Source organism: Lingula anatina, chromosome 10 (genome assembly GCF_051362555.1).
Source record: "Lingula anatina isolate TDL-2025a chromosome 10, LinAna3.0, whole genome shotgun sequence".
Classification (NCBI taxonomy): Eukaryota; Metazoa; Brachiopoda; class Lingulata; order Lingulida; family Lingulidae; genus Lingula; species Lingula anatina.
This window is the reverse complement of record NC_141776.1, coordinates 9,383,382-9,398,116: the sequence shown is the minus strand read 5'-3', so window position 1 is coordinate 9,398,116 and position 14,735 is coordinate 9,383,382. Positions and strand designations below refer to the sequence as shown.

The window sequence follows — 14,735 nt, the reverse complement described above, 5'->3', positions numbered from 1 at the left end:
CATAAACAAAGTAAAACATTAGCTTGTCTTGGGATACTGCTGTTGCACATCTAGCGGTCAAAAAAATCGGCTGGGTGAAGGTGTATTTTATTTTTTATCTATATATTCAATAAATGTCAGTGCTATTCAAGGACATTATAACACTATATCGTGAAGGAGGTATGTTCTTTCCAATTTTTTGTTGTTTATGCTGTAATTTACTGACTTTTAGATGAGCTTGCTGACTTAAGTCTCCTATGGAGGAGGCTAGACATAGTTGACTAGCAGCTAAGAAAAAAACGACGTAAGCGACCTTTTAGATTCTTTGTGAAACGGGACTTAGTGACGTTACGACTTAATTACATTGGTAACCATGCTCTTAGTCAGGGAAACCGACTTAAGTTTTTTTGTGAAACGGGGGCCAGCTCTGACTTGTGTTATACTACCTTTGACTTGGTTTCATTGACATTTTTCTGAAGTTCCATCAGCTCGGTCTCCTTGATCTCCTTCTCCCCTTGAAGTCCTGCCGTTTCCTCCTTCACCTTGCCATGGATCTCTGCCATCTTGGCCTCCACCTCTGCCTTCACCTCCTCCAGCTTCTCCAGCCACTTGCTGTTGGTCTCAATGTCCTGTTGGCTCTTCTCTGGTACCTGTCTCAGCTCCTCAAGCTACAAACAACATTGACCACCAAAGATTCAAAGATTAATGAAATTAAAGTAACATATTTCAGGTTTTACATCCATATGGAGTAAGAGTATGACCAGAAGCCTGTATACATTCTAAAAGAATTGCAAAAGTCCTGATTATAAAGGTTCAGGCTAAATGCTGAAGTCTTTTTACAATGACGTTTGAAATCCCATGCTTTTTTTCTTATTGGTGTAATGAAGCCTGTTTTATCTTCATGTATTATTTGAAGTTAAATTTTTTTGCAAACCGCACTTTTTGTGTGTGTGTGTGCATTCCAAGGCACCGAAATCTGTGCCATCAGCCTGTCCTGGTTCTTACCCTGTGTCTCTCTGCTTCCTCTGCCTTGCCAAGTTTCTTTGCTTTGCCTTTGGCATGCTTTAGGTCCTCTCGGTTCTTAACATCCTTAGTTTCCAGGGCATCAAACTTCTTCTTACAATCATCACATTTCTTACACAGCTCTTCATAATGCCTGCAGCAGTCAATGCACACAACATTGAATAACCATCATAGGGTGCATTCCCAGAGATTAAGATCAATCCAGAGATTTAGATTTAAATCGAACTAACTCCCTGGGGGTTCACGCTAAATTGCAGTCAGCCGAGCACGCACCATAGTTAATTACCCCCTTACAGCTTTTAGTAGGCGGGGCAGGCGCTTAAGCTGGCTAAGCTGACAGTAATCTAGTGAGACTCCCCACAGGGATAGATCGATCTAAAATCTATGGGAATGGGGTCATAATCATAAAAGGATATAACTTCATAAAAGTAGGCCTATATACATAGAACAATGATGCCTAAAACTAGATCATGTCATTGCTCTCTTCCTTTACTAACTGCTCATTTTGCTATGGCATTTGCGAGATAACAATGGGACACAATTAACTGACAGAAGAGCAACATAACAACTGGGGTCTATTTGATTCCACTCAGAGAACTGGATAAAAACTAGAGGATGAGAGAGTCGATACCACCTCCGGGTATTGTACCACCAGCTGGAGTAAGCACATTTGTATGGAAAAGCAAAAAATGAGACACCACCTCCAGTGTTGTGCTTGACAAGCTCTACAAAATGCAGTAAACAAAAGTTCTCAATACTTTTGTTGAAAATATCCATTTAAAACAAAATCATGGGGAAAAGTAAAAGTTAAAATCCAAATTTGTGAAGTGCGGTTCATGGCGAAAAGAAGGTCAAAGGTCAATTTCAATATCATAGTTGGATTGCCAGTATATGACTTCTTATTCAAGTTCAGTAGTAACTATGGGCCTAACTCTGCCAGTTTTGGAGATATAAGGGACTAGAATAGGTGGATAATAAAAATCAACTAAACCAAATATTAAGTCATGCCAACTTACTTAAACAGTTTCTCATGCTCATTTTTTTTCTCTTTATTCTGGTCCCTGATGGCCTGAATTCTCTCTTCATAGTGCTTCAGGCCTGCCCCTACTTCATCACACTTGGCCTGGGCCCTCTCCATGTTGCCACTGGTCTCGAGACTGAAACGTGGCAACAGGAGAGATTATCAAGATAGTTAACCAAGGGATCATAGCTATTTATTTCTGAATATTTCTTCTAGATTTTTCATGCTTTATTTATTAGAAATAACTCAATCTACATATTCATTGACCAAACTTTATCATGGCCATATTTAGCAGACCTTACTATCCACACAATGTTTGCATTTTCATTTTTACTTGAAAGACCTTCCAGCATTTGTCTTACATGTAAAGCTGATAAGCCACATTCTTCTGCCTAGTGATATCATTCTCCATCTGTAGGTACTGTACTGCTAGGTCCCTGTCCCCCTGCAGGTCATCCTTGTCCTTTTCCACAGCCTTCACTCTGTTTAACTAGAACACATAAACTGGATGAGAACTAAGGGTATCTACACAGTACACACCAAACACCACTATTGCATACCACTCCAAGCACAACTACTGCATACACTTCAAAACACGACTATTGCTTACTACTCTAAAATTGAGATTCTGTGTACCACTCCAAACACAACTCCAAACATAACTAATGCATACCATTCCAAAACACAACCATCACATAAAACACTGCACACTTATCCAAACACAACTGCTGCGTTTCACTTCAAAACACTACTAATGAATACTGAATACCACTCCAAAAGACCACTACTGCATACCACTCCAAATATGACTTCCATGCTTCACAAAGGCAAAAAAAATCTGACAGACATTCGATATGACAAGCTCAAAAATGATGAAAATGAAAATGAAAATTTCACAAAAATGTATAACTTCCAGAAAAATAAACCAATTAGACTGCTTTCCATCTCAGGCTACACTTTAGTCCCATGCTTCTTCTTTGCAAGTTTGAGAATCATAAGTAACATGAGAGAACAGTTTCATTAGGTCTGTACGTATGAAATTTAAATTATTGGTTTTCTTTTTATCAAGAGCTTATAAATTATGCAGGTATTACCTCCAATATTTCTGTGACTGTCTGGGGGGATGTTACAGTTACAACACAAGGCCAGTGATTAGGGGCAACTGACCTGGATTTTCATTCCAGGTGAAATGACCCTAGTCATTTACTCCCTGATGATGGTGACTGACAGTCACAGAAATATTGGAGGTAATACCCGCATATTTTATAAGCTCTTGATAAAAAGAAAACCAATAATTTAAAAATAAGTAACATGGTTTTCCTTTGATTGTCATCATGGTACCCTAGATTCTAGATTTCAGTATTGCCAGCTTGATCTCGATTCCATATATAACCCATATCAGCAATACTGACTCTAGATACCAGCAGCTGACTGGAGGCTTGTTCAGGAAACTTTTGCCTGGGGTGCTTCCATATTTGGAAGTCATGCCTAGTCGTGTCTAGAATATCACTGCTCTGTCCCGCCTGGAGCTGCCTTTTCCGCCTAGCGCTGATGTCATCTTGTGCAGACAAGACAAAGAAGCAAAGATGCGGAGTTTTAAGTTTGAACTAAGAATACTTTGCAATCTAAAATCAGTGCCACAACTAAAGCACCTTTCTGCTTTAAAAACTGACTTTTAGTGTAGTCATTGCACAGTCCTTATAGTGGTATCGGACATACAGGTAGCTGTCAAACTTGGCACATGGCAAACACGTGTATTGTGTTTATATCTTCAGGAGCAAATGTCTTTTTTTCCCCTCTGTATCGAAAAGTTATAGAGAGCAAGCTAGCTTTATAGTGCCCTGACACTTTGGCTTGCTCAAATGGCAAGGCATTCCTTGGTATAGGTTTTTGGGAGTTTAAACTGGAATAACATTCCAGGCATAGGTCAAAACTTGTCCTATTTGGTTCAGTTTTGTTGTAGAAAATGCAGGTCATTGATTCAGCAAGTAATGACCTACTTACATCTTGTCTATGTGGTTCAAATATGGCGATGACCAAGGTAGCTGCTCATTCCCTTGGTTCCGTAAGTTATCTGCTATTAAAAATGTGAAGTGGCAATCTCATCGTGCAACCTAAAATTGTTCCCAAGGTGCCACCTATCAAATGATAGTGAAGTGGTTCCCAAATTATTCTTTTATTGGATGTGGTTCAGGTTTTCATCAATGCCTACCATTGGTGTTTTGGCACCAAGTGGTAACCACTCCAAATACTGACGCTGTCAGTGACCTTAGCCACTTAAACTAGTGCACCTGATTTGGTCTTAAAGTACAATTTCAGATTATAAATAATCTTACATGATCTTAAATCATGAGTAAGATCATTACTGGACTGACTTAACATTAAGTTGTTATGCAATTGTCTCCCTTAACACGTTCTCCTATTGGCAGCAGAGGTGTTCTCCATTGTGAGGAGAGGTATCCCCCATTGTGAAGCAAGGAAACTGCTTGACCACTTAGTAGATGTAAGATTATTTTTGATTTTAAGGATGCAATTAACAGTAAATGGCCAAAATGTAGGTGTTTTTCTGAATTTGTCAGTATTAAATAGATGAAATATCAACTACATATCAGCCCATCTTAAAATAATGGAAGTTTACAAATAAACCCGTAATTTTAGCCTAATTGCTGATTTACCCCTGTGGTAGCATGTCTGAGTTTTAAAGTAGGTCACACTTGTCCATATATGTGTTTGATTGGCAGCTCCACTGTGCAGCTGTATATTTCCCGTACTAGATTGCTGCTAAGCCTTTCACATTCTGAGAGTAACCTCCCGCTTTCACTTGCCAAACAATACTTTTCATTTTGAATTTATCAGTGAACTTAATTCTGACGATCTACTAAAGCTCTAAAAAGCAGACATATAGATGAGACGTATATGGGCAAAGGCACTCCCCCTAGGTGTCACGTGGTGAAGAAGGCTGATGTCACGACTAACATGGTGGCTGTTGTCAATGCATGGAGGGGGCCTCCGGTTGAAAATGTTCAATAATAATGTTGAAAATGGATGAAAGACATAGTGACAGTTACATAGGCAGTGAGTAGAGGGCTGAACCAGTATAAATAACTAAATTTCTCAGCTTGCCAATGCAGCTCACTGATTATATAATGTTGGAATCTCTGGGGAGCACTAAAAGGCTGATTTCTCCACTTCAGTTTATGGCTTCAAGACAACGATTTAGAGCAGTGTCAAAATTAATTAGAACTCTCAACCGATGAAAGCTGGCATTCATTCGTTAGATCTAAGGTTTGTCTGAAAATGTGTGGCTGGGATTTCATAACATCAGCTCTTTTTTCAACTTACGTGTGCTTTAGTTAGGCTAGGGGGTTGCGTTGAACTGGAAAACAGGTTTATTTTGATATCTCTGCTAATTTAACACATATTGCTAATTTCAGGCGCATTCTTCTTGATCCCAGTGAGGGCTCACGAGGCAAGCTGTCTACACATGTCCATTTGTAGTGGACTTCTAGTTTTTAAGGTGTAAAGATCATGTTGAGCACACCTATTAAGCATAATATCTCATTACGTAACGATTACATAATAAAATAAGGATATGAAATGAAAAGCTGTCGAAATAAGCTTTCTATTGATATGTAACATGTTGGTATATCTTGGCCGGTTTAGAAGATAGCTACCCCTGTTAATTGCTACCTTAAAAGCAGATTCAATCCATTTTAAGAATTTAACTGTAATAATTAAGACCGTGTAAGATAATGTGTGATCTGAAATTGCACTTTAAGACCAAATCAGATGCAGTAGTGTCAAGACGTGGCACACACTTTGTCCCTTCAACCCCTTCAGGATGTCTGTATACTCTGTTTTGACTAGTTGAGCAGTATAGGTAAAATCTGACCTCAATAAAAAAAAGCCACGCAGTTACAGTGTTCTACCCAGAAATGGTCAGAGTCCACAGACAGTGCATCAGAGAAACAAACAACGTTTTGCTGTGTACAGTAGCTTCCTCAGAGGTCATCTGGTATTCTAACCTGCTAAAACCGATTTGGTGTTTGCTAAGGGCATTGATTCTGTTGACAATTTGCCATTCTGACACAGATTAACAATTTTGTAAAACACTGCTTTACTCATTTTACACATTGCTTGCATGCAAGATCTGTACATGTGACGGTTTCAGTAAGTTTTTCGAATCGCTGAAGAAAATCCAGCTCGATAGCAGGATTATGCGAAACTGGTTAACAAATATCCTCACGCATTCAGACTTCTACAATTATTCAAATCGGGACCTAATTTGCACTTTATTCGAATTAATTACTGTAGTGTAAACAGGGTAAAAAAACAAGGCAGCAAAGCTGTCAAATGTACAGACAAAAAGCAGAAAATAACAATGCACAAAATAGGCTACTGTCAATTCTGACGCAAAAGTACATTATGGTTAACTGCAAATTCAACATCCAATTTTAATTATGCTCAACAGGTAATACTGATGTAAGTAAAATGTGTAACAAGCATAAGGCTTCAGGCCAATGGGAGTTCAAGTTCACACTTTGAAAATGCCAGAATGAGAAAAATGAAAATTTCACACAAAACTGCATAAATTCAATAATAAATGATAACCCAATTGAGCTGGCTTTCTAATTTGAACTGCATGCCAATCCTAAAAATCATACTTGTAAGTTAAAAATAATTATAAGTAACACAGTATTCTTTTCATAATATTTGTAATAGCAGTGCAAAAAGATTTTTGTCAATTTTGATATAACATTACATAATAAATAACAGAATAATTATCACCAATTTTTGATAATTGACTAAAAATAGCATGGAAATGTAGAAAACTTGATTACCATTCAGCTTCATATCCATGGGAGCTCTGAGTCCCACAATGAATATGCCAAAACAATAATAATAATGAACATTTCACTTAAATGTATAACTTCCAGAAAAAGAAGCCAATTAGACTGCTTTTCCAGCTCAGGCTGCATTTTAGTCCTGTGTTTCTTTTTTGAAAGTTTGACAGTCATAAGTAACATGGTTTTCCCATAATGGTCATCATGGCAGCAGCACCCAAAATTGTGTTTTCTTCTATTTTGATGCAACATTACATAATGCTTAACAGCATAATGACCAATAATTTTTAATAATAAAATAAATGTATCATGGATTTTCAGAAAATGTGACTATCATGAGTCTTCAAGCCCGTGGAGGTTCTAAGTCACACCTTGAAAATGCCAATATGTGAAAAATTAAATTTTCACAAAAAACTGTTTAATTGCCAGAAAAATTTACCAAACAGACTGCATTGCCTACTGAAGCTGTATTTTAGTCCCATGTTTCTTTCCTGTAAGTTTGAGAACAGTAAGTGACATTGTTTTCTTTAAATGGTCATCATGGGAGCAGTGCCCAAAATATGGGTTTCTTCAAATTTTGATGCAACATTACATAATGTTTAACAGCATAATGACCATCAATTTTTAATAATAAAATATTAGTAACATGGACATTCAGAAAACTTGACTAGCAAAGGTCTTCAGGCCAATGGAACTTCAAAGTCACACCTTGAAAATGCCAAAATGTAAACAAGACAGCACTGTTCTGAAATGGGTTTATTTCCATTTTTAACACTTTTTTAACATAAAACAAAATAAACAGTTTACTGCAATTTTTATATGATCAACTAAGAAAATTGATGAGATTGTAAAAATATCAATAGAACAGTGTTAAATGTCCAATTTCCTCCATTCTGAGATTCTGAACATAGTGGATGATTGAATCTGACAAACTGCAATAATATGAGTTTATTTCCATTTTTGACACTTTATTACACAAAACACGATAACAAGTTTACCATAATTTTTACATAATCAACTAACAATATTGTAAAAATGCAGGAAAACAAACACTTTTACGTATCTTATTAGTTCAATAATGAGACTGTTAACATGCCTAAGAATTGAATCTCAGGAAATGTGAAAAAACAGCATAACTTCTAAAATAGTGGCCCAATCATGCCGATTTTCGAACTTGACCTTTGTTTTAGTAAGAATGATTACTCCTGTGAGTTTCATGACAACAGGCCTAACGGTTTTCCTTAAAATGTGTTTACAGGGTTGCATATATGCTGAAAAGTGAAAAAACAGCATAACTTCTACTATAGTGGCCCGATCATGCTGATTTTCGAACTTGACCTGCGTTTTATGAATATTCATCAGCTCTGTAAATATAAAACCAAAACGTAAAACTGTGTTCCACTTATCGTGTTTACGCTGAAAGTGCACGGTGCCGGCAACAGCATTGGCATCGGCGACAGCGACGGCTACGACAGATGCAGGTGATGGCAATATGTACAGACACATCTGTGTCTGTACATAAAAAAAGGAAATTTTCAAGAAAATAGGAAAATCTCCAAAAAATAGGAAAAAATATGAATTAAACACTTTGAATTATGTAAAATTAGAAGTGAACCAGGTTTTTTGTTATCCTGTCTCTCTTTTAGAGAAAAGTAAAATATTTCACCAAACATGTCTTATGCTTACCACTCCCAAACAAGACATCTGTGTTCAACTCCTAACACGACTACTGCGTACCACTCCAAACATTATTACCAAATTAAGGCACAATACATCAACACAAAATCAAGAAACAGTATCTACCTTCTCTGCCCTGAGTTCATTTAACTCTTCCACCCTCTTGCTGAGAAGGTCAATGGGTTCCTTGAAGCGGCTGCTGCCTACTATGTCTTCCAGAAACTCTAACATCCCTTCATCATGCTCTGTTAGTGCTTTGGGTTTCATCATTGCTATCTGTTCTACTTCACCCTAGGAGTCAGAAATATACAGTATATTACACTGCACACAATCTAGGATTAAAAAATATACTGCATGCTACATTACGCACACCCTGGAAGTCGGGAATAAACATTACAATTCACTACCCACACAATGGGAATTGGAAATATTTAGAACATTACACACACCCTAGCTGGTAGTCAGAAATATACAGTACATTTCACTACACTCACCCTGGTAGTCAGAAATATCACTCACCAACTAACCACAGCAAGAATTAACACCGTTTTGCAAGTACTGCAAACAAACGACTTGCCACATTAAACATGCCCAAAAGGTATGAAATGCACTTAAGATAATTCAGACTATAATTTAAAATAAAATCATTATTATAAATCCTTACCAGCAAATTAAAAGGAAGAAAAAAGCTGCTGTTTATATGAGTTTGGTTTGGGGATTCTCCCTGCTCCCAACATTACAAAGGCTGTCGTTGCTCTATTGATTGCAATATGCACACAGTTCTCAAGATAGCAGTCCATGCTGCCAAGCATGTGTGAACAGGTCAGGGAGAATGTTTACTGTTATTATTTTGACACCCGATTCCTTTCTCAAGAACACTTGGTACTAATATTAGTAGCCAAGATAGTGAGAAAGGTATGTAGACATTCTATTATTTATTCTTGTTAAGAAAATGAACAGCGTCAAAAGCATGGGACTGAGGTCAACATCATGATATGAGATTCTTCTTTTTTCAGATAGCTTGAACCCAATCAGTGCACTAACCTGTTGAACAGTGTTATTGATGTTGTCACTTACACTTACTGTTTACAGTTTTGTATTAATATTATTATTTTAGATTTTGATTTCACGGAGTCCGGACTAGGAAGTCATTTTTTTCCATGCAGAAGAGACTGAGTAGCAGCTAGCAAGTTTCAAGTGTTTGCACTCCCACTGGATTACAACCTCTAACATGTACTATTTGTGTAACATCAAAATTACTTTGTGTTGATAATAAACTAATTTTGACCATTTTTCATTAAAACATACTATAATGCATTTGTGGCATATGAAAATGTTGGGGGTTGCTGGAAGGCTTTGGTGAATTCCAGCCATGAGGCACTCGTCAAGATGGCAAGTTATTGTTAATTTCAATTGAAATGGCGTAAAACACAAATACTACGGCGCGTGTGCAGTTCGGGAGTTAAGCTTAGTTTAATACATCCGGGCATTGGGCAGGTGGCGCCACAATCTCTGTACCGATACGCGGGCCGACATGCGCAGTGGTGGTTAGTGATCACAGCACCAGGTTTAAACGGCATTTGCGAAGCAGCGGCGGGAGGTTAAGCATGAGTATAGCGAAGCAGTATTAGACTTTTGTGATCAACGGTGAATGATATGAGCGACGGTAGGACCAGAGTAGACGATTTATCCTGGGATACGTATTTAATGAATATAGCACAGGCAGTGGCCCCGGGAGTATTGGAAGAGGAGAACGGCGAATTGAACGTAAACCGAACAACAGAAGCGTCGGAGACTGCCATCATGTCGAAGTTAAATGATTTCTGTGGGAAATACGGCCTGGGGGAGTCAACAAAAGCCATACTAGCCCAAAATGGCTTCACCTCAGAGAGAGCCTTGAAGTTGTTGAAGGCAGATGATATAGGAGCTCTGAATATTCAACTCCTGGCAGAGAGGAGGTTACTGGAGGCAGCGATTGAGGACAATAACGGATGGAAAGGAGGTCCCAACGCCGAGCTTCAACAGGCACAGAGCAGAGACACGGAGGCCAGATTGCAGACTGGGGATGATCTGAACGAGAGACTAGCAAACCTGATTGGAAACCAGGCAGGCACAAGCAATGGGATGAGAAGTCAACCTCAGCTCCGCATTCCAGGGCCCACGGAAGGTGAGCGGGTAGATCTGAATCCAACAAATTACTCATTCAGTCTTCCGGCAAGTAAAGCTTTACAGATAGTAGATTATGTGCAAGCTAATGATACAGATCAAGAAGTTATAATGAGAAGGAGTAGAAACAGGACATCAATTATCTCTCTCGTCCAATCAGATCGCAGCATTCTTTTCAAAGCGGCGTCCTTTGAAATTCGATCCTCGTAACTGGTCTAATCCTCCGCTCGCCTCCGCGTGACTCAAGATGGAGAAGCTGAACCAGTGCGTATACGTCTTGATTTATTCATGTTTAATGCGAATATTTGGAAGGTATACTTAGAAAAACGCCAAGTCGAGCGATATAAAGGTGAGTGAGAGTTGATAATCTGCTTTGAGCATTGTTTTATGTTCATACGGTGGCTGTCAGTCAAATTTGTCTGTGCAGAAAGCAGCGTTACCTCGAAGATCTGAGGCCGATTCAGCGGGACCTCTATGTTTAGGACTTTTTTCTTCTTAAGTGCGTGATGTATGCACATAATTTATGTTTTTCTAGCTAGTTAAGCACATGCATCATTACAATACATCACTTTGGTATTAAATGAATCAATCCTTTAGATGAAAAACATCGTTTCAAATAGACAACTTTTCATCGGACTTTTTCAAAATGGCGGGTTCCTAAATTGGTAAGAGACAGTTGGGTGACAGTTTGGGACAATTTTTGGTAATTTTAACGTGATGTATGCATATAATTTATGTTTTTCTGGTTAGTTAAGCACGTGCACCATTACAATACATCACTCTGGTATTAAATGAATCAATCCTTTAGATGAAAAACATCGTTTCAAATAGACAACTTTTCATCGGACTTTTTCAAAATGGCGGGTCCCTTAATTGGTTAGAGACAGTTGGGTGACAGTTTGGGACAATTTTTGGTAATTTTAACTTGGTGTAAGCACATAATTTATGTTTTTCTGGTTAGTTAAGCACGTGCACCATTACAATATAACATTGTGATATTAAATGAATCAATCCTTTAGATGAAAAACATCGTTTCAAATAAACAACTTTTCATGGGACTTTTTCAAAATGGTGGGTCCAAAATTTGATGCCAGGGAACCCTCGGAATTTTTTTCAATTTTTTATTGCAATATGATGTTTGCAGAGTTTCGTTTAGGATATAGAGTTATATTTTGTAATGAATTCCGCACTTACTCATTTCAGGTTGAAGAGAATGCAGGTGAAAGATCTTTAGTTTTGCTGGCAGCTGTACATGTAGCCATAATTGAACAGCCAAAATGATTGTTTCCAGCAGCAACTTGATGAGGCACAAGGCTCTGTTTTCTTACCGCCACTAATATTAAACTATAGTGCACAAGAGGTGCAAGTTTTAAAAGGGAATTTAGTGGTCCAAGTTTTAAAAGGGAATTTAGTGTTCACTGGCTAATTGTCTAAAGTATAAAATAAAATAATCACCACATCAAAATAAAAACTAACCATTTTTGTATTGCTTTAATCACTGTTGGGTGTAACAATATTGACATATTTTCATTGCTGGTACTTTGTTTTAGATATTATACAAGTTGCTCGAATGTTGAAATAAAGCAATATCAATCAATAAAAATATTTCTATGATTTTTTCTTCTAATGAATTTAAACTATCAGTCTACTATTAGTTGGCCTCATGTAATAGACAAAGATATAAACAAAAATATGTATGAATGAAATTTTATTTAGATTCATATTAAGTGCAATAACTTATTTTCATTTCCCCAATTTTCCTGTTTAAGCTCTACCTGGTATATAAGCAATAATGTGCCAAAAAAGAAAGAAACGAGGCTGGCATACGGAAATTGCAAGTACTACTGTTTTGTGTACACGGCTCTGAATTGAATGTGTCATTCCTAGATGAAGGTAAATTTCCTTTACACGCCTTTACACGACAAAAAGAATTTAAAATAAATGTGAGACTTCTACAGGTGCAAATTTTAGCGTTGAAGGTGGGTTTGTGAAATTGTTCTCATACATTCTTGATGTGAAACTAATTTTTGTATAACTGATCGGCTCTAGATCAAATGAAGGTGTATCTCGCATGATTTGAGTTTTATTTCCCAAAATGGTTGCGTCCAGGCTTGAAATCTCTCTCTACACCTTTCTGTAATCCCACCATGTTTTCTCTATGAGATTATTAGAGACTTCGCGAGGCTTTATCCCAATTGGCTGAAGCAACCCACGTGAACGGTCTTTTGAATATGTATTAGGCAAAAGCTCTCCCTAAGACCACAAGCTGGGTAATTATTAGGATTAAGCCCGTTACGAGGATAGGATGAAAGGAAACCCCTTGTTTCTACTCCTTCTCATTATAACTTCTTGTACAGATGTAGTAGAACAAGTACTTGGGAACGGGGACGGCACCCAGGTTGTGATTAAGAGTGGACCCAAGAAGATGAAGCTGGAGAGCGTCTCGCAGATCCAATGGGCCACGGCGAACGTACGCATACTTACGAAGCTACTCACGACAGGCGAATTGAATCAAAGTGGCCTTTTTGACTATCTATCTCATACAGTGAAAATTGGCCAGCTGGCGGAGACCTATCAGTGGGTTTCAGTAATTCTTTTTGACAAGGCGTACAGGGACTTGCAGGCGGCCCACAAATTTCGCTGGGGCAGCGATAGCCCCCACCTATACGCTATCCACCTTCGACCGAAGATACCATCTAGCGGGATCGTTAGGAAGGACAATTTTCAGAAAGGCACCGTGTGCAGTTTATTAAACAGAGGACAGTGCCCTTACGGCCGAGCCTGCCGCTACGAACATGTCTGCCTAGCTCCTAACTGTAGGAAGCCGCATCCTCTGTCTCAACACGCCGGGCAAGATGGACAACAACCAGCCAAAAGTAACGGACAGGGAAACTAAATACGGTGATCACTAGCCAACCACTGCGATATGAGGAATGGGAGGCAGAACTCAAGGGAGACGAAGACGAACAGTTTCTTTTAGACGGAATAAAAAACGGTTTCAAAATTGTGGATGCGGAGAAAGTGGACAAAATAACTGAAATTAATAACTCAAAAATGACTGCAATCTTCAAAATAGAAGTTGAACAACAAATAAGAGCTGAAATAGACGAAAGGAGGTATATAATTTCGGACACCAAACCAGACATTGTAAGTTCGTTAAATGTGGTACGGAAAGCTAACGGGAAAGTAAGACTTATACACGACTGCAGTCAGCCTCAAGGCAGTTCGGTTAATGACTATGTTACTAGCTTGGAGAAAGTACAGTACCAAAGTATCAAGGATGCGACAAAACTAATTGGGCCTGAATACTTTTTGGCGAAGGTGGATCTGAAATCGGCATATCGCAGCGTACCCCTACATCCATCACAGTACAAATTTACGGGTTTAAAGTGGAAATTCGAGGGCAGCAGAAATTATACTTATTTATTTGACACTGCACTACCGTTTGGGTCGAAAAAATCACCTGGGATATTTCATAGGCTTTCTCAATCTATAAGGCGCATGATGGAAAAAAGAGGATTCAAAATAGTTGTATATTTGGATGATTTTTTGATACTAGAGCGGACTAGAGATCAATGCATTAAGGCAATGAACACTCTAATTAAACTGTTACGAAAACTGGGGTTTAGTATTGCCTGGGACAAGGTGGAGGGTCCCACAACAGAATTAGTTTTTCCTCTGCATCCTTCTTAATACAAGAGACATTTCTATGGCTTTACCAGAAGATAAAGTGGAAAAAATGTTAGTTATGCTAGACTCTTTTCAAAGCAAAAGACGAGCGTCTTTAAACTGCAGCAATTAACTGGCAAATTAGCGTGGGCTTGCGCAATAATCCGTGGGGGTAGAGCTTATCTTCAACGGATATTGGATACGTTAAGACCACTAAAGAAGGCAAAACACAAAGCAAAGCTGGACGATGCTTTTCGCGTCGATATTAATTGGTGGCAGCAATGTTTACAAGTCTTCAACTGCAAGCAATTAATTGTACCAGAGAGACCAATTACACACGTGTTCACAGATGCTTC

The 14,735-nt window shown here is 38.3% G+C and overlaps 1 protein-coding gene across 3 annotated transcripts in view; it reads right to left on the bottom strand.

Annotated features, from left to right (window-relative positions):
* Positions 1 to 14,735, bottom strand: part of LOC106151646 (structural maintenance of chromosomes protein 4) — an 83,121-nt gene that overhangs the window by 48,530 nt on the left and 19,856 nt on the right. For 2 of the 3 annotated variants that reach the window (XM_086997407.1, XM_086997409.1), the window contains exons 6-10: positions 8,671 to 8,835; positions 2,386 to 2,513; positions 2,019 to 2,159; positions 985 to 1,135; positions 426 to 647 (exon numbers count right to left, since the gene is read on the bottom strand). In XM_086997407.1, the coding sequence (XP_086853533.1) occupies positions 426 to 647; positions 985 to 1,135; positions 2,019 to 2,159; positions 2,386 to 2,513; positions 8,671 to 8,835 (807 nt within the window). The remainder of the gene's footprint in view (positions 1 to 425; positions 648 to 984; positions 1,136 to 2,018; positions 2,160 to 2,385; positions 2,514 to 8,670; positions 8,836 to 14,735) is intronic. The other variant, XM_086997408.1, reaches the window with a different exon arrangement.